Source organism: Amblyomma mixtum, chromosome 3, assembly GCF_055824585.1.
Source record: "Amblyomma mixtum isolate Tamu chromosome 3, ASM5582458v1, whole genome shotgun sequence".
NCBI classification, from domain to species: Eukaryota; Metazoa; Arthropoda; class Arachnida; order Ixodida; family Ixodidae; genus Amblyomma; species Amblyomma mixtum.
Genome location: NC_143014.1, coordinates 111,483,977 through 111,509,888, shown reverse-complemented (window position 1 = coordinate 111,509,888; position 25,912 = coordinate 111,483,977). Strand labels below are relative to the sequence as shown.

General features: G+C 40.5%; 1 protein-coding gene across 13 annotated transcripts in view; it reads right to left on the bottom strand.

Annotated features, from left to right (window-relative positions):
• Window positions 1-25,912, bottom strand: part of LOC149351412 (uncharacterized) — a 214,447-nt gene that overhangs the window by 34,981 nt on the left and 153,554 nt on the right. For 11 of the 13 annotated variants that reach the window (XM_089580741.1, XM_089580730.1, XM_089580728.1 and 8 more), the window contains 3 exons: window positions 24,840-24,935; window positions 16,701-16,844; window positions 15,475-15,675 (listed from right to left, as the gene is read on the bottom strand). In XM_089580741.1, coding sequence (XP_089436867.1) covers window positions 15,475-15,675; window positions 16,701-16,844; window positions 24,840-24,935 — 441 coding nt within the window. The remainder of the gene's footprint in view (window positions 1-15,474; window positions 15,676-16,700; window positions 16,845-24,839; window positions 24,936-25,912) is intronic. The other 2 variants (XM_089580739.1, XM_089580740.1) reach the window with 1 other exon arrangement.

Here is a 25,912-nt window from a genome sequence, read left to right as displayed (position 1 = left end):
CAAACACAAACAAAAAAAAATGACTGATAGCAAATAAATAAAGATGGGTCTTGTAATCACTTCTGACAAATGATCGTCACGATTTTTACCAAAGCATGCAAGAGTTTATTTTTATTTCTTTCCAATCTGCTGATCACATATGAATCTTTGTTAGCATTTCAATTGGACCCAATAATGCCTTTCGTCATCCTGAATGTTTCACACTTGGCATTTCATTCATCTCTCTGCTACTCAACTTGCAGAAAGTGTACATGAATGTAGCAAACATAATATGGTATAATTTCTATTCCTCTTTGTAACGTCCTAGAGGCATAGAGAGTATTGAAATAAACAAATAAAAGAAATATAATCCAGCCTACGACTAAAGCAAACTCTGGCCAAAGTAAGCTACACATGGATAATACATCCAAGATGAAAGATATGGGAAACGCTGTACAACTCTGGATCCCACAACTGAGTAGGTTCTAGTAAATTGAGCAGCCATGTTAGGCCTTAACATGGCTGCTTTGCTCTCGAAGCAACTAAAAGGAGATATGTAGTCTACATGACCCCTCCTCCAACTATGTACCAATTTTACTTTTTTTCACAAATATGTTTGTTGGTGCACAAATAACATGATAAAAAGGTCATGAGGAGGCAATGTGTGATGTGCACTACTGCAAGTGCTGGAAAGTTGCCAACAGAATACAGAAGCAGTGCAAAAGACAGTGCAAAAACTGCACATGTGTGCAGGGATATATAGGTTACTTTAAGAGCTTACGCCTCATAATGCACGCCTTAACACATCGTTACTTAATAGTATGTGGAGTCAAACTAACAATACGAACATATTCCATGCAATGTCATAAGTTGTGGAAATTAAACATTAGCAGTTTAATATAAATCATCTGTACACAAAAATACACAAGATGTTCATCTTAACTCAAAAAAGTTACTATCATCAGTCTTGAGCACTGCAATCTCAAAGGTGAAAAAGCACACTGATATGCATAGAAATAGTCAAGGGAAAGTGGAACAAACAGAACAAGTTAGTGATGCGCAGAAAACATAACGGGCATTGTTGTACTGAGTGGCAGCATCACATTTCTCATTGCCAGTTCTGCAAATGATACTCAACACAAATGGACTTTCTGCATTAGTCAAAACTTCTATTATTACCACAGTTTAAAAATGCCCACTGCCTGTTGTTTATTCCTTTCAACACATCAAAGAACACACTGTCACATCTGCCTGTACTGTAACCCCGCTTACAAACCTGCCTTCTCATGGCTCCAGCCATTGTAAATAACCAAGCAGTTGAGCTCTCAAGCTTTCACAAGAAGACATTCACACATACGGCATCTTTCTGAAGCATTAAAAAGAAGCTCGTGACTTTCTTCCTTTCACTGCTATAGTGATGTGCTGATGTATGTGCGATTTATGCTCCCAGTTTTTCGAGTTTGTGGAGTTCAAGCACTGCAGAGTAGCAAGACAAACATAATTTTGACTATGACCTTACTTGTGGTTTACTATGATGATGTACAATGCTTTGGCAGTTTGTTATTATGTTTTATAAAAACAATAAGAACCAACTTTTGGAAAGTCTGCAGTTAACCAGCTAACTTATACTTTCCTGTCATGGTACTCCTTATTATTTAATGCTAGATATTCATTAACTTTTTACTTAACAACCAAACCTTCAAAAATTTCCCGCATTCAGCCGGAGGACCTGGGTTCAATCTCCAACGCCACGGCCCTGTTTTAGCTGCAACCTAAGGTCAATTAAACTACTCTTGTTTAATATTCAAATTAAATTACCTGTACTGAAAGGTGGCTACAGCCTCAAATGAAAACCTTAGCTAACAATGAATTCGTTAATATTACTGCTAAATCCCGCACTGTCACAAATATTACATCTAAGATCAAGTAAGCTATCCAATGGAGTGCAAGTTGAGCTTTCCAATACTGCTTCTGAACCATGCCTTGCTGTTTCTACATATCAACTGTCTTCAAAAGTAAATACCACGAAGAAACGGCAGAGTAGACTTTCACAAAAAAAAAAAATCACAATTAGTTTAGCCGTAGATATTCTTTCAATTTAGAGCTGAATAAAATCGATACGTCTGCACACAGTTTAATGAGAAGATGATTTACTGCCAAAGTAGCCCGAGTGCGAACTTTACACAGAGCATTTCTTTTTCTTTTTTCGCCTTTTTTTAGTGCCATTAGCACTATCTTCACTAATGCGAAAGCATTCAGACTGTGCCAACGGGCAAGATTCTAGACTTGATGTAGAAGCATGCAATACTCTATGCTCGGAAAGAACTTCTCTTGGGAGAGACAATGCCTTTTTAGATAGTGGAGGAGTTCGCTGAATGATGTCAAACACATCAAGCAGTGAGTGAGACAAGCTCCTCAATTCCATTAAAATTCCTTGAGCAATATCTTCTTTTGCAGTTCCATTTGAAGAAGCTCTGTTGGAGAGGTTCTCTCCTGTCTCTTCACTCCAATCCGAGTCAAACACCAATTCTGATGCACATCTGAAAACTCTATCTTCATCACTCTTCGGCTCTTTTGTAGTCCATTGAATGCAGCCACTGTGATGAGAAGCAAGAGCATGAGTGTTGTGGGCAGTTTCATGCTGCTTCCTTTCCAAGCTGCCAGATGAGCTAGGAGACCCTTCTGCACTGACCCCTACTGGAAACTGCAAAGGGTGCTGCCTTTCATCAGTCTCATATGATAGCGATCCCTCAAAGCTCTCAAAAGCAAACTGGTCACCAGAACTGTCCCTCATAACTTCACTGGTGCCCTGCTTCAAGTCCACAGGAAAACTAGAAGCATCACCAGGAGCAGTGCATTGAAGATGCTGTACTTCACCCCTACATTTCTCTTTTAAACACAGCCTCAAGTCTTTGCTGAATCCAATAAACTGGCTCGTGTGGTGTAAACAGCTCACATCATTATTTGCAGTGAGACAATCTGATGCCACAGCATCACATGTGGCAGATTTATTGTGAACTTGCTCCTTGGGCAAATCACTTCCATATAAAGTACTGAACTTCCCTGCAAAAGCTTCATCACTGTAGATGTGCTCCTGTGCTAAGTTACTCTGCTCTGCAGCGAGTTCAAGGCAACGTGTCAAAAATATACCTGGAACCTGAAGGACACTAATGTTCTCAACATTAAATGTTAAATTTGCATTATCTAGTCTTCCACCTAGCTGATTATCCTCTTTCTGTGAACTCCTTTGAACTTGACAATCACAATTTGGTGCCTTAATGCACAATATTTTATCTTCACCTATTTCTTCAATCACTAAGGAAAAAGGTTTTGGGAGATACCTAAAAAATTCAAAGCATTCATGTGCCTGTATTTCTATATGAGGCACAAAAACAAGTTCTCCTTTATTTAATTTAGACCTTGAAAATGAGCCTGAATATATACCAGGCTGCCTTTTTTTTCTATGAAACGCTCTTAATGGCACATTCTGGTTACTAAACAACATTAACGCATACTTCATACAGCCATTTGTACTGCTGCTTTGCTGTGACATATTTTCAAGAACACCAACTGAGTTCAGTGCAAAAGTGTCCCCAGATGTGTTTGCAGCAGCTGCTGGCACTTGCAACAGCTTAAGAATCATACTTTCTGGGCATGATATAACAGCAGCATCTGACAGCACTTCTTCATATTTAGGTCTTTCTTCATATGCATCTTCACCACTGCACAGGTCAACAGAGGATCCAAAACTGCCACAGTGACCACCAGGTGATACCATCTTTTGCTTCACACAGGCAAAAATGAATTCTTCAGTGCAGCAACAATCTTGATGAAGAGTGTTCCAGATCTTGTTTTCTTCCAAGGAGCTTTCCTCAGCTCTTGACTCTGCCAGTTCAAGCAAACAAACAGTCAATAAGACATGCTGGTCCTCCAGACTCATTTTTGAAGTGCATGCCACGTTGTCTGTACATGATGGCAGCAGGAAGACTGGATCTGCCTTCGTTGCTCACCATTGGTACATTGTTGCTTCTGATGAAACTGAGTGGCTTACCCACACTGATGAAAGCAGCTCATCCAGTTAATGCCATTTCCATCTCAGCGGGTGGATCCATCGATGTTATGTCACACGCCCACAGCACACATTAGAAGTGAGAAGAAGCAAATCTCATAGGTTATACATGCAACCAAACATGGTTATGTCAGTCACTCTACAAGGCTGAAGCTACACTTATAGGAATAACTGCTGCATATTCAGAAACATAAAGGACTTTGTGAAAGGACTTCTTGTTAGACATAATTTACTGATCAAATAAGGGATGTGCCTACAAGTCGTTTATCTGAAACAGCCTTAAAAAATAGACATCAGAATGAGGTTCTGCACGACGTTGCAACATGCATGACAGCTAGCACACCACTAATGCATGTGCAGGTTCTTAGGTTGAAAACAAGGCTGCCCATTCTTTCTCTCCACAGAAAAAACACATGCACTTATTTTTATTTAGGAATGTTAATGAGGAACACAAACTGCATACCAAGATCTTTCAGTGTGAGATGTCAAACCTCTTGCTGCCTGCATAAACAAACTTTGTATTTTTTTTGCCAAACTAAACCAACAGTTATTCAGCGAAGGCCTGATTCTCACAACTGCAACAACCGTTTCCCTTAAAATCACTGAATACAATTTTACAAAAAAAGAAGTGCCACAAGAAAAAAACAAAATTAAGCCACCTAGCAGGAAAAACTGCTTGATATCACTTTGGTGGAATGAAAAAAACTTCTCAGAAGCAATTTCTCTTCTTACTGATGGCACACGACAATTTATAGACCCTGTATAAAACGCAGCATTTATTTTTCAAATGCAGACCGCTTATGGAAAGTTTCGCAAGTGGGATGTCAGAAGCTTTCTTTGTTGCCAATAACAGAGGTAAAACGAGAGCTTCCAGTACAAACTGCTCAACAGCACAATCTGCCTTTAGCATAGCTTGTGTCACTACATGGGAGCCATGAGAACAAAATGGCTGGAAACACAGCAGATGGCATTAAGGAGCACCATGCGATATGCACTACAGGAGTGCAGGTAGAAAGAAATGGCTTAACACAGAGAGTAGCTGACAACTAGAAGTGTGTGATGAAGGGCTGATTGGTACAACATTATAAAAAAACAAGAACTTCGCAAAAAAGAACGAGACAAGAGAAAAGAAGCACATGGGACGAGCGCAGACTAACAACTGGTTTATCGCACCAACACCTCCTTCTTTCAACAACAGAGCGTATGGGTGCCAACCCCACAAAGACAAAAAAACAAAACGAAAAAAAAAATGTAATCTTGTCAACCCAAAAAATTCCAACTTCTTGCGGTACAAATGGATGGATGCTTCACTGACACATTTGTCAGGCCCTAATCTCGTGACTTCCAAGGCTTCAAGATTTTTGCGTTCTTTCTTTTCCCTCGCACGCCTGATAACTTTAGTCTGACCGAAAAGCGGTGTACTCCTGGTCGTCATGCATGCAGGACTTTTTTGTGCAGTGCTTGTTTCTATAATAGTGTAACTGACACTGAGAGAGCTGACTGACAACTGCTTGTTTCGGAGTAGTAGGCTATTAGAATACTTTAAAGGGATACTGAATCAAAATTTAAAAATTGAACAAAAACGCTGAAAACAGATTCTCAGAATGTGATTACACCGAAATCTAGTCGTCACTACGCATATTTTTCAGCGGATGGTTTTATTTTCGATGTTTCACAAGCGCACGCCAAGCCCTCCCGGCCAGCACGAGGCGAAGAGCGTGACGTCATGGCACTCCCATTGCATTCCCGTGGCGACAAGTATGGCGGCGCCCTTCGATGCATTGCATGAAGCCTCGCTTCATGCTGGATTCGTCTTTGCTTCGGTCTGGATTCATCGTTGCAACTGCCTTCTTCAGCGCGTTCAGTGGCCATAAATGGGCCACCGGTCTTTCGCTTTGTCTCCTGTCGCCCATAAGAAAACGTACGAGTAATAAATTTGCTTTATTTTTTATTTAGAGTGACGATTCTGCCCCCTTTAGGCTTAAGAGGGGCGTCGGGTTGTTGACAACAATGGTTCCCCTTCTAACCACCAGATGGCGCCACTAGTCTGAACATCGTCGAGCTTCTGTTGCAAAAGTGAGAATGTTAGAAATGGCTTAAGGTCCTGAAAAAATAGCTGCATTTAGCGTACGTAAGCGTGCATACGGTTATGGTATGTAGACAGCATCGATTAACATCTTGACATATCTGTGTACGCCGTGAGCAGATGACACACACATGCAAAACTGGAAAACCCGCGAGTAGTGATGGCAATCGTGCTTCTGCGGGAACGGTGGGCACGCGGGTGTAATGACGTCTAGTCGCAGCTTCCACAGGCGGCCGCCAGGTGCAACGATATGGCAATAAATCACGAAAAAAACGTGTTATCCGCCTTTTTCGCTAAAATGTTTGTCGCATTTATCAATTTTAGCAGACAAGCTCTTGTTTACATGTAAAAGAGCAGCTCCAAAAGTTTGGTTCAGTATCCCTTTAAGAAAGGAAGAAAACGAAGAGCATGATAAAAATACGGACATTAACAGCACAGAAGCAAGCAGCATGGTTGATTACCAGCCTGCTCAAGGAATATGTTGGGTGGCAGGCACCTGCTTAGGCACCCTTCATAATGTGGGAGGCACAGAAAGAGGTAAAGAATTGTTACCGAAACTAGTGTGCAGACTTTTCCTGAAATGCGCCGCCAGCATTAATGGACTCATCATGGGGCACACAGTATGGTGAGATTGAGATGCATGCACCAAGTGCACTACAGCTTGGTGAGAATAGCAGCAGCATCTCACAGCCCATGCTTTGTATTCAGGTGTCAAAAAGAAACAAATAAGAAACGTGAGCAGCATCCTGTTCTAGTGCTTGTCATCGTGTAAAGTACAGCCACTTGATTCCAGATAGCACCTCACATAAATGGTAGGTGTGAAATCAGTTGTGTCGATAGCCTGCTCAATTATGAGAAGATATATATGTAACAACTGACGGTTTAACAGGACTGTTTACGTTTTCAAAATATTGTAGCACAAAACAGCCACACTGATTGTTCACGAACCGCCACCAGTTATGCACTGCGTCATCTACTACCCTACTGTTGTCGTACCCTTGGCACTGTCTCACTTAACAACATATGAATCCCTCAGCTTTTCCTATAAAATTGCCTCAACATGTTGCTGTCTTCATTACCCACATGGTGATCCCCATTAAATGTGTGTGAATATGTGCTGGCGACACTATCATTTTCATGGTTTCCTACAAGCTGACTATGACGGTGGCAAGAAACCATGTCAACCAGACCAGACTGTTTACATCAAATGATGCTACGGCACTGCAAATGCGCAGATTGACAGAGCGAAAGGCCGATTTTAGGGATATAAACTCCACATAAATTAGTTTGTGTGGAAAAAAAAATGCCGCTTAAAGATCAAAATTTGCATAAAGCTATATATATAGGAGTCGAACCTTTCAGTTTAAACCAAAAAAAAAGTAAAAAACGCAGAATTCAGTTTTCAAAATTCGGTTTTAACCGAAAAAAGCCAGTATTCTTTAATATACACACCACAACTAGTTATATATCAATGGGATTTACACTCAGACAAAGGAGAAAATGAACAGATTAAGTAGCACAGCTGTGCATTTTGAGGTATAACTCCACTACTTTACACGCCTCTGCAAACCGAGAAGCTCCAGCAGTCAAACTGACTGGCCATTATGCAGAGGGTCATAAAGCAGCCAACACCTGGACGCCGCTAACTCAGTGCTTTCTTTAGCTATTTTGTTGTGGCTAGTTGCTGACAACATTCAAATGCTGCAAGCATTTTGCCCATTATAGCCCACAGCTTTCAAGCTTTACGTTTACATGACAATCATTTCTGGGAAGCCACTGTTGACACGAGCTCATAAAGCCAAAAAAAAAAAAAAGTTAATAAAAAAAGGGTATAGCTAGTCCCCAACATCTGCATGATTATATCTGCAGGAATACTGCTGTGTATGCACAGGTAGCAGTACAAGATTTCAGCAGAGTTATAAGCCAAATATAGACCTGTGTAAAAGCCACACATCGTGGACATCAAGAAAAAAAGGTGCAAGACAGATGTGATGATATGTGATGGTTCATGGTAAGTAAATTATTCCTACACTACATCTACAGAAAGCAAATGACTGGATAGGAATTTGTTTTAACAGGCCCGAGTAAATAGAGCATATCTGATTAAAAACAGTTCAGCCAGACTTGCTCAAGCTGAGAGAGAGAGAGAGAGAGAGAGAGAGAGAGAGAGAGAGAGAGAGAGAGAGAGAGAGAGAGAGAGAGAGAGAAATGGACGGAAAGTCAGGGAGGTTAACCAGGCGATAGCTATAGCTATATACCATTTCACACATAGCAGTTAATGCTGCCAAAGCTAGCGCGCCTGCTCATGCAGGCCAAGTCTGTGCCCAAAAGTGGTTCGCCACACAACCAAAACGAACACAGGCATATTTCGCTGCGACAAACCTTAAGTATCATGAGTGGCACCTGCTGGACTTCGTTTTACCTCTGTCACAGAAGCAAGAACTACATGTAGTGGTATGATATGTGGCTGGTAAGGAGAATCGCTCTTGCTCAATCTGCGCCTAAAAAGTAGTTCACACTCTATGAAAATTATAGTCAGAGGGCCCGAACACTGAGTGCCTTGCAGCTTCGGCCACAATTTTCAATGTTACCACTTCGTTTTATACCACTCATTGTTTTGGTCCAAACACTCACCGAGGTTTCGAGGTAAATGAACTATACGTAGCGGAGTAATATGGTTTTGCAGACGCACTACTTCCACAGCCTTCGCAGCGCTGCCTGCTTTGTATGAAATGGAGTACAGGTGCAATGATGCCAAATGTAACACGTCACGCAATTGTGACATGAAAAAAAAAACCTTGCACATACATGCAGAGGCTCTATAGAGCAGTACAGCATTAAAGCTACGAAAACAATATGTTCAAAATTGTGTACAAAGCAGTGTTGAGGTTTTCCAGTTTTCGCTACAGATGAGAGGTTTATTAGATTTAAGCGAAGTCTATATATTGCACACTTAATATTTAATATAGCATGAAGGTGTCTTTAAAATCAGGCTCAGATGTTCTTAACTGAAGCACATCATTTCCACTTAGAATTACCGCAATTAACAAAACCGCAACACAAAGGAAGCAGATTTAATCTATTCATCTTAAACATCATCATCATCCTAACCATTGCCATTGACGTCATTATATAAGTCCACTGCCATTGCAGGATAAAGGCTACTCCCACTGATCTTCAATTTAACCTTGCCCTGTGCCAGCTGTGGCCACCATAGCTCCACGAACTCACTAATCTCGCCCATCCACCTGACTCTGAGCCACGCCCTGCTATGTTTGCCTTCCCTTGGAATTCACACCGTTACCTTCATGGACCATCGATTATCTGCTCTCCATATTATCTGCACTAACCATGCCCATTTTCTCTTAGTTTAGACCTCACCTGGGGTACCAGTAACTCACAATGATATCTTCCAATTGTTGCATAGCACAAATCAAAATAAGCTTAATCAAGGCCTAACCTTCTGCATGTCAAGAGTAATCGAAATATGCGCAGAAAAATATCCCACAAAAACTGTTTATTTAAGCATCTTTCGTTATATTCACTACATCTTTCTTGAACTGATTCTCACACTTTTCTCCGCGCTTTTTTGTTTCTCTGTTGTTAAATTTTAATCATAACAAAACCAGCAACAACAACTGATGACCACTCATATCTATAGACCACCTAAGCTAGCAAGAAATGTACAGTCTGGCCAGAATAAAACGCGAACATGCATATACCATAATTTTCTACTTTTCTGCGAGATATTTGTTAAGAACGGGTAATGACCATGAACTTCAGTAGACCTTTTACTCAGAAGCAAGAATCAGGCTAGTTGTATACTACAGCATAAAGTAAACATGTAAAATATTTTGTTTTGTTGACACGCACTTCTGTGTTCCATTCAGCTTTGACTGTTGGTATTAGCATATAAAGGCAGCACAGCTAAAAATGCATACGCTATAAGCCTATCTATACAGCCGATTTTCATTTCTAATGTCTTGCAGGTCTGACAATCAACATTAGGTCTCATAATCAGCATGTCAGTATAAGTGAGCTCAAGAAAGGTCGGATTACACAGACTGCCTACAGAAAGGCACGAGCCCACACAACCATAACTTCAACCCCTGGCCACTAATGCCAAACACTATGCCACACCACGATGACAGAGCTGCAGAACAGTAGGCTAAGCTGTAATAATCAATGATGGCCAAGCAGCACTTACATATCAAATCACACTTGGGGGTATGAACAACTTTTAACAACTCAATTTTGCAATACTGTCAGCTATATTTATCTACCACCTTATGGTAGCCTACATAAAATGTACAGATCTGTGCTGATCATAAACTTGGTTTAAAGCTACAGTATAACATGTACGCAGTAATCTGTAACATATAAATGACGTAATATGTGCAATGTAGTCAGAAATCAACTCATCTACAAGTTTAATGCTTTTCCATCAGCAAAATAAGAAGTGGTTGATGTACCAAATACACTTAATGACTAACATTACCAATTAATTTTCCCTTCTGGCAACATTTTAAAAATTAACTGCAAGAAATAAGACCCACTATTTTTTTCAATATATATTAATGTGCACTGCAGGTTCCAGGCATCACACCTTGCCTTTTTCTGCTGCTTTGTAGGATATGTTTTTTCATATTCAAAAAGCTGTGCTACTGCTCAAAGGATGAGTTGATGATCTGACTCGAGCCATTTTGTGGTCTGGTCAACACAAATTTCAACTCGGGCAAGAACAGAAGTGTCAGAGCAATCAAATCTAGTCAAATAAATAAACTAAAACATATTAACATCTCATGAATTACCAGATCCACAACGTATTCAAGAATCATAAAACTAGGTACTTTGAACCTAGCGCATAAGGCTGTATCTACAACATAATATTTACTTACGACCTGATTTAATATATTATTCTGTACATGAGATGGAATGCCCTTGTCACAGTAGATTATATACTGACTTCATACCCTACACAATAAATGCACATTATTACAGCGTGTGAAAAAAGTATTTAAAGAGAAACTTCGACAAGTATAAAAAAAAAATATCAGTACCAAAGGATTTTTTAAGAATGGTTCAAGTACAACTTCCAAATTTCTTAGCAGAAAAAATTTTCGCTCAGTATATTTGTATTTGTCACAGGTATTTTTCATGCCACTCCAGCCAGCAATCGTATCCAACAGGAAGCAAAAGCCAATTTTGACAACTTATGTGACATAGCAGTCAAAATCATTACCACAACCCATGCTATTCAGTCATTCAGAACAACATCCTAATATAACCACATACACAATTTTTCAGCATATAGTTACAGCATTCTACTTACGTGAATGTCAGAGCAAAGGTTATGCTGACATTCAGTAAGCACAATAACTGCAGAGTAAGCATATTAAAGAATGTAACAAGAAAAATAATGCCACATAGCATGTGGCATTACAATACTCAAGAAATAAAAGGAACTCAAAGCAATCACAGATTAGGAGTACAAGGATAGGATGTCACTGCTTCTATCAAGGACAAAGTGCACTGAAAAATTCCAGTATATATATATATATATATATATATATCAAGACATTGGAAGCCTTGTTAACTTACTTTTAAGAAAAGTGTGTCGAAGTAGGTCATAAATTGTCAAATTATGGTTGCCAGATGCAAAATGAACTTTTAACAAACTCAGCCTGGATACGCACCTCTATGTCTCTTTTTTTATCATACAGCACATTAAAAGCTCCCAAGTAATGCCAACTTTCATTACAAGCACAGTATTAGACTGATAAATAAAACAAATAAGGACCATTGAAGTTTGATCCTTCAACAAAAGGCATATTGAGTAAATTAAAAATGAGGAAAGCTATACAACCTGAAATAGCAAGTCAAAGTAACATATTTTGCGGATACAATCACCATTCTCAACCTCACCTGTGTCAGAAGAAGCTGAGCTGAAAATCAAGCTAGGCCGTGTTGCAAGAAATGCAGCAAGGTGTCTAACTCAGGAGGTTGTCATGCATGTAGTCCAGGCACACACAACCAGGTTTCCCCTCCCCACAAAATTGAGTTATTGGATTAGTGTAGGCTTAAGCGTTCCCTCACCCAAATCCTTTTACCAGCTTCAGTGACCTTCTTTTCCGTCAATAGCATCTCTTGCCTACGACACACAGGACACACAGAACATTCTTCGGAGAAGAATAAATCTGCCTAACCACGCTCAAGCGCTATACACGCTGCCATGGTAAAGAAAAAGTGGAAATCTTAGCTCCCAAGTAAGTTTCCCCAGAACCTAAAACAAAAGAAAAATGTTGAAGTTCTACAGCCATTTTGTTGAAGCCATTACAACATAATAAAGTCTAGAATCCCACTGAGTAAAAAGAATTCTCGGTGCATTTAACAATTAGCTGAATATGGGCTTTAAGTCAATAGAAAGCGTAAGAGTTTTGAGGACTTGTGCTTGTCAGTTTAGTTGGTGCTGAAATAATTCCAATGGCCTGGGGCTCCACATTTATTTACCTGTGCTTCTTGCATATTGTGCCTGTGTCCAGTAAATGGTATGACTACAGAAGTAATGCTCTCTAACTACAAATGTTTATTAATAAAGTTTCCAACATTTAACTTTCATAAACATCCAAGCTTTCAACACTCATGAACTAGACCTTACTTAAGACATCTATGTCTAAGGTTAACCTGATATCAAACTTGATTTTCAAAAGGACCCTTTTATTTTTTTATGAAAAAAATGAAAAAGCATTCCATGAGCACTGCTCTTTCATAAGGAAACATATGAGACATTTTTCTGACTAGAAAGATGGCACAATAGAAAGATTTTCTAACACAGAATTTTATCAAAACCTTCTGATGCCATTATGCAGAAGATACTGAATCGCCATATTTATTTTGCAAGGTCATTTCAAATACTTAAACCATCCTTGATGTTTATTCTTAGCCATGCAGATGCACACAGCTTCAAAAGTAGCAATTCTTGCAAGCAAGCACAAAGAAAGAATAAATGGGTCCACAAAAGCTCCTTTTCCTCGCAAGAACTTGCTGTGTAAGTTAAAAAGGTGTGCTACAGTAGACTCACGTTAAGACGAACTAAGGTAAGCTACATTCTCACATACAATGAACAATGTGAGAATGTCTGATTGGTTTTCTATGGACTCAAAAAAAAAAAGGCTTAATATGAACCACCTCGAATGCGTTTCCTGGTTAACACAAATTTTCACAGTGGCTACAATTGTAACTACCTACACGCCAAGCAAAAAATCAACCAAAACAACAGGAAAAAAAAAAAAACTGACGGGCGATCATACCATGTGATGCAACAAATCTCTATTAGCAGTATTTGTTTTACATTGCACGTTAACATTTTCACTTTTACACTGATCACCTTCCTTTTGTGTCTTCGAATTTGCTTTCACCGTAGCATTTACATTTCGCTGCTGCATAGGCGATGGGTGGGCTGGAGGCTGAGGGCACAGAGAGAGAGGCATTTTCACCGAATGAAGGCTGAGGGAATGACCCCTTTTCTGTGCCTGCTTGAGGTGACTGCAGCAGGTAATGTGCGCACAGTTCAGAGACCTGACACTGCCAGATGCCAAAGTTGCAAGCATCACCTGCCGCATGTTGCCTCCAGTTAATGAAAAGGCGCGAAGATGTCAGGAAGAGGTTGCGTCCACTTTGGACTTGGGATTTATAAGATTGAGAGGGGATCCAATTTTCATCAAGCGCACCATGCCCCTTCGCATCTGCCTGATGCAGGTGACATGAGCAGTGTGGATGCCCGAGATGGTCACATCTCAGTTCCATGTAATCTTGAAGCCTCTGTTCCCCAGCTAACCAGAAGCGCACGCTCAAAAAGCCGCAGAAAAAGCGAAAGGCAGAAAAGATAACGTGGCAGTCACTGTAGAAAAAAAAAAAGACTGAAAAACAAAAAAACAGCACCCTCTCCCAAGGGGATTCATGAGAGGCTACCGTCCTACCACTACTACTGAACAGGCCTAACCTCTGACTACGCCACTCATATACTCCCTCCATTGATTTTTCTCATGCACAGCACAATAAATGAGGCCATTTCATTTATTATTCTCATAACACAGACATTTGGACATACCTGGCAAGCTCACACATCCTTTTTAGTGACACATCCGATAAACCAAAAACCAAAATTCTAATAAGATGAACGAGTTTCTTTGATCCCTTCAAGTTCGCCTCAAACAGAGTCTACTGTATTTTCTTTCATGCAGCCATTACACTGCATCTTCTACAGCAGTACCATTAACACCACTGACAGGCACAAGGCTCCATGCAAATACGGAACACAATTTGCAGCCATGCACTGACACTAGGCGCAGCGTGCAGATACAAAAAGCAGTTGAAAAACAACACTTTGGCATTTATCTATGTAACGCTACGGCTATTAGAATTTCAGAGCACAATGAATATGCACACCTGTTTGTAAAACTAAAAACCCATAGCTTCAATGGCTACACTGCAATCTGCAGCTTGTAATTTGAACAACGTTTAAAGCAAGACTGAACTGAAATGATACAGTGACAAAACTGAATACCAGCACTATTCTTGTAAAAATGAGAATGCTTTTCTTTGCATTTTATAGACAAGAATACCAAAAGAAGAAAGTAAACTGCGTTACATAGTCATGAAAAGCTTCTAATATTAAATAAGATACTCTATTTAGGCCAGGTGTAAAAGTCTGCAAAAAATGGGGAGCATAAAAAGCTTAATTTTCCAGCAGCTTTAGCCTGCAGCCAGGAAGTGAGAAGTTCAGAGCACTGGCTGCAACAAGCAAGTGCAGACTATCCCATTCATTTCAACGCCAAGTGCCCAGGCTGCAAGGAAATTTAGCTCTTTCATAGCTCCCATGCAAGGTGCTTATGAGAAGACAAGCAATTTTCAAAAGTATGCGTTTTGAGATTGAATGATCAGTCCTTCATAGTCATGGTGGCAGCGACAGCAGAATGTCTTAAAATGAATGAGATGTGTTAATTTGTAGAATAATTAACGATAACATAGTTATTGCTGCTACCCATAAAAAGATTACAAAATTTTAAATGGCTGATATTTCATGACACATAACCAAGGCTACACGAGCTAAGTCATTAGTACAGATACCTTTATAGCTTTGTCACAGCATAGACTGTCTGGCCTTCCAAACACCAGATTGAATGTATAAATGTGTAAGTAGGACTGCTGTACATAAGATTTCATTATCACACCAGAATCTGCTTCCCCCCCCCAAAGTGCCCCCAGCAGATCAAGAAGCAAAAAAAACTGTGAGGCTGTCATCTGCACCCATGCCCCGCTTCTTTGAGCAACAGCTTACCTTTCTCCTCCACCTGGGTGCGAGCAAGGGGTCCAGAGAGAGCCTCCGCATCAGCCGTGGCAGTGGTGGCGCTGCTTGATAATGTAGGTTCTGTCCGCTCATCCTCAGGAAGGCTAGATACTGACACTTGGCTTGTGTCGAGGTCGGATGCCCATGTTTCAGACTCCCCAGGCCGGGGGGCCCCTGCAGGCTCTTCTACCTCTGCATAAGCAAATCATATCACCAAACCTCAGCAGATTCACACAGACCACAAGCAGCACTAACGCTGACAATTTGACTGCCAGGGGATGCTTAATGTGCACTGACGTCACACAGCTCGTGGGCGTTCTTTACATTTCACCTACATCAAAATGCAGCTGTCACAGCCAAGATTCGAACCCATAACCTTGGGCTCAGCAGCCAAACACCAAAATTACTCAGCCACCACGGCGAGTAGTTGAAGATTAATTTTACCTCAGATAAACGTCTTTAACCTTTTCACTGCTGGGCTTTTTCAAGTGACACACCCTCAGTGTTGGGTTTTTTCTACATCATCACGGACTGAATACAGCAGTTTAAAAGAAAGATGGAAACGAGAGATCGAAAAGCGCAATTAGCTTGCTTGCCACTGAGAGCGACAAGCGAGGCCACACAAAGGTAGCAGTGAGTTCTCCCTACACTAGATGCGACGTAGCGGACATGGCAAAAATGAAAAAAAAAAATTCTAGAAAGTTACAACAAATTGCAGAACCATCCTTGTGAATGTTTGAATGAAGAATGCAAGAGTAGGGCTGCTCACGCTCACAGACACACCCACTCCTTTCAAGAGCTGCACAGGCGGAGTTAGCGCCAAGCGACCACACCCCCCTGGAGAGATGTGTGGCCACTCCGTGTACCTCAACTCACAAAAGAAGCAGCGCAAGATGACAGTACAAGCTTGTAGGAAGGAGATAAATGATGGGGCCACCCGGAGCATACCAGCTTTGTGTTGCAGCGGAAACGTAACGGTACATAAATGACACTCAAAGGGCCAATGTGCACTGAAAGCTCAGTGCATAAGCATTTTGCATTTTGCCTCCACCAAAATGCTGTCACTGCGGCTTGAATCAAACCTGCAGCCTTTCATTCAGCAGCCTAATACCATAGCTACTGTCGCTTACGGCGGATACGCTTTAGGGAACGTTTGCTACATATGTGCAACAGAAATGCAAAGTGAAAGACGCCAATGTTTGAAATGAAGAGCTCACCTTGAATGATAGTTGTCTTTGTGACTGTAGTGACTGTATGCTTCACTGTGCCATTATCATGAACACCCTTCACCTGTGTGGAGCTCACAACTGTTTCTTCTGAAGGCTTGGTCTTGAATCCCATTGCCTTTGGTAATGGTTCATCTACAGAAATAATAAAAGGCAATGAACCTCATCAGAAAATTCAAACACAATCGCTTTTTTTTACTCAGGTTTCACAAAACATCCACTAACTACAGTAACCAATCAATCCAATGAAAAGTAGCTAGCGTGTCTGAAAAAAATAAAGTGAGCATGTTGACTATGTTCGCAACACATACAACTCACACAGAGTGCTTCATTTCTTTGACACCTCCATCCTTCACTGACATCTCAGAAAGTCTACAGCTTCAACACCAAGAAACGAGTGACTTGCTACTCCATAAACCTTGTGAGGAACACTTCCATTTACCATATGCCATCGGCCACAAATGTGCACTACAGCCAGCCAAGTAAACTGCCTCTTGCCAGTTCTTATCTGATTATTAAAGAGTGCTGAAATGATCTACATATGCCAAGACAAAAGAATTTCACATTTTGTACATTATTACTACCTCTCAAGGCTTCGGTGCATCTGTTAATGAGTAGCGCATCAGCAGCTGTACAAGCACAAGAAAGAACCGCTCTTTTCCTTCCCTCAAGGAAGGGCAGAGAGAGCAGCAGACATGCTTTACGGCAGTAGGAGGTGCAGTGTATAAAAGGACCATCCACAACCAAGTTGCCTTTTACTTTTTCAACATTCTAGAGGCCCGTGTGCTGTGCGATGTCAGTGCATGTAAAGAACTTCAGGTAGTTGAAATTTCTGGAGCCCTCCACTACAGCGTCCCTCATAGCCCGAGTCGCTTTGGGACGTTAAACCCCCCTATACCAAGCCAAACCATTTTTTAAACATGCTGTGTCATCTATACAAAGAAAGTTTTCCGAATGTGTCCGACAACCAAAACAGATCATCTACCACAGCCTACAATAAAAAACAAATAATCTCAAATTTACCCACGTGTTTTATCCAGCATGCCTAACATGGGGCCTAAGCAGAGCCAGTTTATTTCGTACAGAATGTTTAAAGTCTAATGTTTAATGACACCTGGTGTCAGGACAGCCAGAGGGACCATTTTCATCTGCAGGTATGTCAGTTCCCTTTCTCTCCATAGAGCTCATGCTTATTAAAAACATTGAAAATATGGAACTATGATATAGTTAAGTAGAAGTTCAACATAGTACACACCACTCCTGTTCTCGCCGATACAAAAGAGTCTAAGTGAAAATAAAAACTGACAGGACGTTTACCACCGGTAACGCGAGATTCAGCCACAGCGGTTAAGGTAGTTGTACTTTACAATATGTTGTGGTAGAGAATATGACAGCGACCTCACATCTGTGTATTCCTAGGGCACTCTTTCCAGGTTTCCACACATAGTCGTGTTTCATCTAGGACTGTGCTCCAGAGTGCTGCTCTAGAAGTGCAGCGCCACTGATGATCCTTTCCTCGAGCGGCTGGTTTTGTAGCAGCTGTCAGAGATGGACCGTGCTACATTTCTCTGCCATCACTATACCCTTCCTCCTACTTCTATGCTAACTACGTTCCGGATGGTTGCCATGGCACGCCTTCCTACACACTCACCATAACCTCCTCTTCTCGCCGTACCCTCCTTCCACAGCAACCCTCCTTTCCCTTCTGGGTTAACGACCCTCCAGCTGGTTACCATGGCAACCACGTACCAACTGCGCCTTCTCACGCTCTCACCACACCCTCCTCCTTCCGCGGTAACTACCTTCCGGACAGTTACTGTTGTAACCATTCTCTGGTTTTGCCTTCCTCCGCTCTCGCCATAAAGCCCCTTTCCATGGTAGCCCTCCTCGTCCTTCCAGGGTAACTGCCCCCGCGGTGGTTTCCGTGGCAACCGCCGACTGGTTGCGCCTTCTTACGCTCTTGCCATACCCTCCTCCTTCCAGGATAACCATCCTCCTGTTGGGAATCGCTCTGCTCTCCCGATACCCTCCTCCTCCTTCCACGGTAATAACCCCGCAAATGGTTCCTGTGGCAACCGCCCACCGGTTACACATTTCTTCGCTCACATGACACCTTCTTCCTTGCATGGTAACCACCCTGAGTGTGGTTTCCATGGCAGAACACCCACCGGCTACGCCGACTACGACAGAAAACGACATACTACTACGGCGCGATACCCAGGAACGGGCACTGAACAGCTATTGCTGTAAAATAAACTGAATTCTACATGTCGAAGCTGTATCCAGGTTGCGAGGCAAACCATAACAGAGGGCTTTGTTTAAACTTCAACCAGCAGAGGCTCTTTTAAATGTGCACAGAAATCCCAGAATACTAGCATTTTTGCATTTGCTGTGGCCAGAAAACGAATCTGAACTTTTACAGAGCAGCAAAATGTTGCAGCCACTAAGCCGCAACAGTAGATAAGAATGTTAATGGCTGATAAAATAAACACAGAGATGGTGTTCAGAGTGCTGTTTGAGTGAATTTCACTAGCTCTATGCAAGACAACTTATTTATCAATAATATTAATTTCAAAACAATGTAGGCAATGAGGGACACTACAGTCACGAACAGGATGAAATAAGCAGTGTTTTAGTTTGAAAGCATAAGATAAGAAGGGATAGGTTAATAATCTGAGCTTGCAGATTTCTTCGTGAACACAATTAAAATTTCAAACAACTGGCTATGAGTAGCAAAATTCTGAATGCTCTCATTTCTCTTACATATTTCATTCAACCTTCCCAGAAATAAAATAAAAGAATGAGTAGGAAATTTCCTTGTGGTCACCTAGCTTAAACAAGTAGAAAAGTAGGCAATAATGAGAGAGAGAAGGAGCATACAAATGTGGGCAGTTACTTGCAGCTAATCGCCAAGTGTGCTTTACGGCACTGGCAAGGAAGCAGCAAGTTCCCCCAAGCGTGGAAACAAACTATCATTGAGACTAAGCTTCCCGAAACATGGCTATATCATCATAAATTGTGCTAATTCCTTCACAATCGAAATTTTCAGATCATACTGTATCCAATAACTCATCAATTTATTCATGGAGCTCACCAAATAAATTGAACTAGAAAACAAGAAGCACCCCTGCTAGAACAAAGTGACTGCCAACCTCTGTTTTTCCCAGGACAAAACATTTTTCAAATGCATAAAGTTCACTACAATAAAATTTTTTAATAGAGCCCCTTGACTGTAAACAAAAACTTCTGTTTTAAACAGTGCAAGCTATGTTTTTATTCTGGCAATATTTGCGCAGAACCTGTACTACCAGCCATTAAACATCTGTGTGAACTCATATCGTTATTTCTTCATTATGGCTACAAAACACAGCCAAAAAATAAACACCTGTTTAAGACTTGTGCTGGAAATGGAGAAAGAAAATGCCATGAGGCAAACAAGACACACAGGATGCGGGAATCTGATAATGCAGCTTCATCTAAGGAAAAGTTTCCTCAAGTGTTCCATTGCCCAGGCAGCAAACAAAGTGATTTTGTCTTCTGGCAAAATGTCTAGTGTTATGTGGGGTTAGGTTTTGCTCTGGTGAAAGACTCATTCAAGAATGACAGCTACAACCTGAAGCATCCATAACAAACAATAAAAAAGTTGTCTGAGCAAATGCTATGACTACAGAAGATGGAGAAAGAAAGCACAGACTGCCTTATCATAGAAGCTAAGCAAAGAACAAAACCAAAAAGAACACTCCATCAAAAGAGCCAAGCAAATACGTTACTATGCAAAAACACTGCCATAGCCTTCATTTATTAGATCAGTAGGAAAGTCAGCATTATTCATTCAAAAACTGTGCAAATCCCTCCTAAAATTCACAACATACATCTACCAAATAACAATTCTACAAGATTTTTAAGCAACCTAATGTGATCATTTCTTAAAAGTGCTACACCACTAAACACACAAATATATGCTTTTTCTTCTAAAACTTTTACCGCCATTGTGCACTTGGCAAAGGATGGTCAGGAAAGAATGACTGCTTCATATATTATTACTAAGAAACTCTTAATGCAAACAAAGAGCGAATCTTGATGTTTATTTTATAAATTCAAGCCATACTAGAACATGACTGGCATAATAGCTGACTTTTTAGCTGACTGATGAAATGATCAAGCCCACTGTAATCTGAAAGTTGACAATAATAAGAATAAGCACCTAGTTTTCAAGACTAAACTGAATTTCAGACCAAAGAACCTGACCCTGCCACAGGGTCCATGCTGTCAGAAATGCATTTCAACACACTGATCCATCACTATTTATATCTAAAAAAAATTGCCCTTTGTTGCAAAATGCAACCTTAGCTAATGTGCACACTTGCACATTTACCTCCCATGGCTGCAGACAAATAGCAGCAAGGATGGCTACCAGGAAAGCACAGGTCTTTTAAGCTAAAGCATAAAAGAAAGAATACAGAATAAAAGCTGACATTAACTCTGTGCTTGATGACGATGGGTACACATGAAAAAAAAAAAAAGAGTGGGGGGCCTACTGTTTGCAAATGTGCATGCACTGTGGCAATAGCCACTTTCAGGCTGCAACAACTAGGTGCCTTAAACTTTTTTTTTTCTGTGGCTTTTTTCACGTTTCATATATTTTCCTTATGAAGTGCAAAGCAGCCAAATTGAAATCTTTACCATTAGCTAAAAAGTGATTCAGTGAATGACCACTAAAATGTAAGAATTCTAGTTGAAACAAAATACTCGATTTGGTAGTATTTCTCTTGATTTCAACAAACTGACATTCTTGCTTCTTATTTACTACAATCCTTTGGTATCTTGCGCAGCACTGTACAAAAATTAAGATATGAAATACACATAGCAGTACAAAAGCAAAAAAAAACTAAAGTAAGCTTCTTTTGAATATGGCTTACTCTGTTAAATTTATAATGATATTTATGCAATACACAAGCAGCATAAATAGCAAAAATATTACACTACTCCCATGCTGCCATGTTATGCTGCTCCAGACCTCTAGCTTTGCACACTTCAACAGGCTTGAAGCCATGTTGCAACACATGAAGACCATAAATGCACCAAGTCCACCACGTTTTGATGTAGCAAATATGAACAGTGAGAACTTTACCCCACCTTAGTTGATTAAGACACCATTTGAACCAGGGAAAGTGCTCAACTCCATAACTCGAAAATTATCACTTGTACCAATACAGGATAGCTAGAATTAATCCACCCAATGGTGATATCACACAAAACAAGAACTCCCATTTTTTTCCCAGTGGCTCCAAAAGCCCCTGCAACACACTGTGCCGCAGTTGCGTCAACCAATTCAGTTCATAAGCATGATGTGTGATCAAGCCAAATAGCTACTCTCCTCAGAGATTGGCAAGCATGGTTTGAGCCCCCAGTACTCTCCTGTGCTTCGCTGTACTGCCACAGTATGCATTTTTTCTATCAGTTGCAGAAGCATAAGTAACTCAAGTCATTACACACTAAATAAAAAGTCTTTTAGCAGCAAAAAAGATACCCCCCCCCCCCCATAAAAAAAAAAGAAAGAATGCCACTTCCTAAAAGATCTGGAAAACTGCATCTACTAGGAAGCACAAACCACATTTTGTGTTCAGAGCCCTCATCAATTCACAATTCACAACACCCAAGCTTAGCAGAGCATAAGCACACGATGCTATTTCTTTACATTTTCCAACCACATTTTAGGTGAATGAGCTTTCACAACATGAACAAAACATTTAACAGATTCATTTTTTCTTTAGAAGAAAAATCATACAAGAAGGACTTCAGCAATATAAAAACAAGTCTTACATTCCAGCTCTACATCTCTAGAAATGCAAGCACAATTACCTCCAGATAACAATCACCAATAAATGTATGCACTTCTTTAAATTTTCAGTTCAGTTTTCAGATAAAAAAGTACATAACAACCAGGAAAAACACACAACAAATGGAAATAGCACCTTAGTGAACCACAAATGTTTCATGACATCTTTCCATGTTGATTCATTAATGACGCTGTAAACCATGAAAAACTTTGAGACTACTTAACCTATTATGAGCAATACCTAGACAGTAAAAGAGCACAGTGAAAAGCAATGCTGTGAAGAAAAAGTTGACACTTTGACAAGTGCCAATTTCCTCAGTATGCTAACGTTGGAAAAGTTTCTCCCTATCCTTCTACCAATCTTTCGCACTATCAACTCCATAATACCGTGCATTTTGCTGTTTGTTTGTGCTTCCCAAATGAGACTTCAATCACTGTACAGTAACCAAGAATTAAACTAAAAAATCTGACGAGGTGACCAATACTCAACAGTCATGGAACTGAAATAAATTAATTTGTTTAGCCGAGACCAGGACAACACGAAAAATGAAAATAAGACGACACAAGCACAAAAATGAGCACAGACAAGTTCTTTAGTTCACAGAGGTCAGTCAGAGCAACATAAAATTAATAAAGGTACTGTGTTAGTAAAACTGACATTCGAGCAAGTTGGTACAGCATGTTGGAAAATTTCCAGCGCACATAGGACAGGGACAAAGAAGAGAACACCACAAGCGATGACTCGCAACTAAGCGTTTATTCGCAAACGCAGAAAATATATGCTCCTTTGAGCATATATTTTCTGCGTTTGCGAATAAACGCTTAGTTGCGAGTCAGCGCTTGTGGTGTTCTCTTCTTTGTACCTGCCCTGTGTGCGCTGGAAATTTTCCAACGTACTGAGTTAGGCAGTTACAAGACAGCTGCTGTTCAACGAAAAAGAAAACCAGCCTCAAGGCAAACACGACAGTACAAATGCACAGACGCAGGCCCTAAGAAGGAACAGCACACATACAAGGCAGCACAGCATACAAGTACAAGGCAGCAAGCAAAGAGAGTAAAGCAGCACCAAGTGTTATAAAGGAATGCCAATGCAACCTTCAATCTTCATAATATAGGCACAGCAGGCAAGGTAACGGACATGGCAATCATGATACAATTAAACCAACTAATTTCACTCAACAATCCGCAAGAAAAATTAAACATGAACACTTACATTCTATTTGGGAAAATTTTCAAGACTGCATAATTTAAAAGGAAGAATTGAAAGGCTAAACAAAGCTAAAAAAAAGCACTAAACAATAGCTTTTTCAAAAGGCTCTTAGACACTACCTGTTATGTGTTAACAATGTCATGACATATTCAGCTTTCTGTGCATGCAAATTAGCACTTTACAATGCAGACACGCATTTCTTGAACACTAAGGTAAAAAGCAGAAAAGCAGGGCAGTGCAATTAAGTAGAACTATCCCACTGATTGTATCTCTACGACAAACAAATTCCTGCAAACCGTAAGCTAGTGACCCATTCAGCAGACACAGCCATTCGGTTCATGAGCGATGTGACTCCGTTGTGATCTGTGGCACTGCATGAGTCACAAAAGCGCTGCACTGTCCTTGCAGCAAGTGAATGAGGAGGGATATTGCCAAAATAATCAAAATAAAGCAGCTCAGTTGCTAGAGTTGAAGTTTAAGTCTATCCAGTCTCCATTATGATCGCAATGCCATTAAATAAAAGCTTACTGCAGTTAATGTCAGCCAAACAAGCTGCTTCTACTCACTCATAAGCCCTTGACAAAAGGAACTACCTTTTTTAGTACAAGAGCCCATGAGCAAATATAATTGCTTAGTATTTGTTAATACCCCCAATTACCAATATTGCTCTCCTTCAGCCATTCTAAGACATTCTAAAAAATTCTGAGCTGTAAAAGAAAATTTTAACAAAAGCATTTGAACCTATCCATCCAACAAAGTTAAACTGAAAGTGAGAAGGATTTTTTGGACAACATGTCTTCTGGACAGCTACCAGCAGCAAGCAAAGCATAGCTTGACCAAAGTACTATAACTTACTAACCTTTACACAATAGGATCTTGCCCGCAAGAACTTTTGTACTGATTATAAATGCATACATTTGGAGTTAAGCATACATGCCACCTGTAGTAAAGACACCTGATTCAGTGAAGAGACCCAAAACCCAGAAGCTATGAAATGGAAGACAGCAGAAGAGGCAAGCAGAGCTCACATCACATAAAGCAAAAGCCAAAGCGTGCACCACTTCCTGTTGAATTGGCATACCTTGCTCAAACTCCTGACTGTAGCGCTTGCTCTCACGACGTGCCAGTTCAAGCTTCTCGACTGCCGGCTCTTCAACTTGATCAGATGTGTCCACTGCTGAAGTGTCAGGGTGCAAATGACACATCAGTGCCGGTATGAACTGCTTCCTCTAGCCTCTGTCCATCGCTGTTTTCACCAGATTTATCACAGGACACACAGTGTAGCCAATATATATATATACAGGCATGGCATCCTTCACTGCAGAATAGACTCTTAATGCCACAAATTGTTCAAGAGAAACTTCAAAAAACACAGAAGCAGGTTGATCAAATAGCATAACACATCTTGAAGAGCAAAAAGTTATCATAACTGAATTTTATTGCAGCTCAACCATTCCAACTGACATTTCTTCTGGTGTAGCCTGTAATGCTACAAAAGAACTCATAAAAAGACTTTGCCCATAAAAGACAAACTTTGAATATATGCTGAAATTGTTTTTTGCATACAATGCTACAAGGGTTACACAGGCTACATGAGACATTCCTCCCAAATAGAACTAAATAACCTGTTATTCATCACACATGGCAAGCATAAGCATTCCCGCATGTATTCTCAAACAAACTTCATAAAGTACTTAAATTTGTGGAGTATGTGAACAACTATATTTGGAAGAGTGAAATTACGTGTGCATTGCATTTACTGAACTACTATGTAACATATTTGCCCAACATGTGCTGACCTATAAAAGTTCACACACCTACATTTGCACATTAAGAGCAAACAAAGCAAAGTGGTGAGGCATGGGGAGCACCGCAGCACAGGTAGGGCAGAGACTGTTACATAGTACCTGTGCCATGAAGTGAAGCGATTTGATGGACATAGCTTTGTGTTCTCCGCAGGCGCGCGGTTTTCAAAGGGCACGAGATGTGGTCCAAAGGGTAATCGCATTTTCGAAAATCTAAAAATTGATATGGCTAGTGCTAATGGCTGGCTGCAAATCTAATAGCAAGCAGAGGTCTATAGGCACTAGTTAATAACATAACTACCGTATTTTCCGGTGTACAAGACGCACCCTTGTATAAGACGCACCCGCC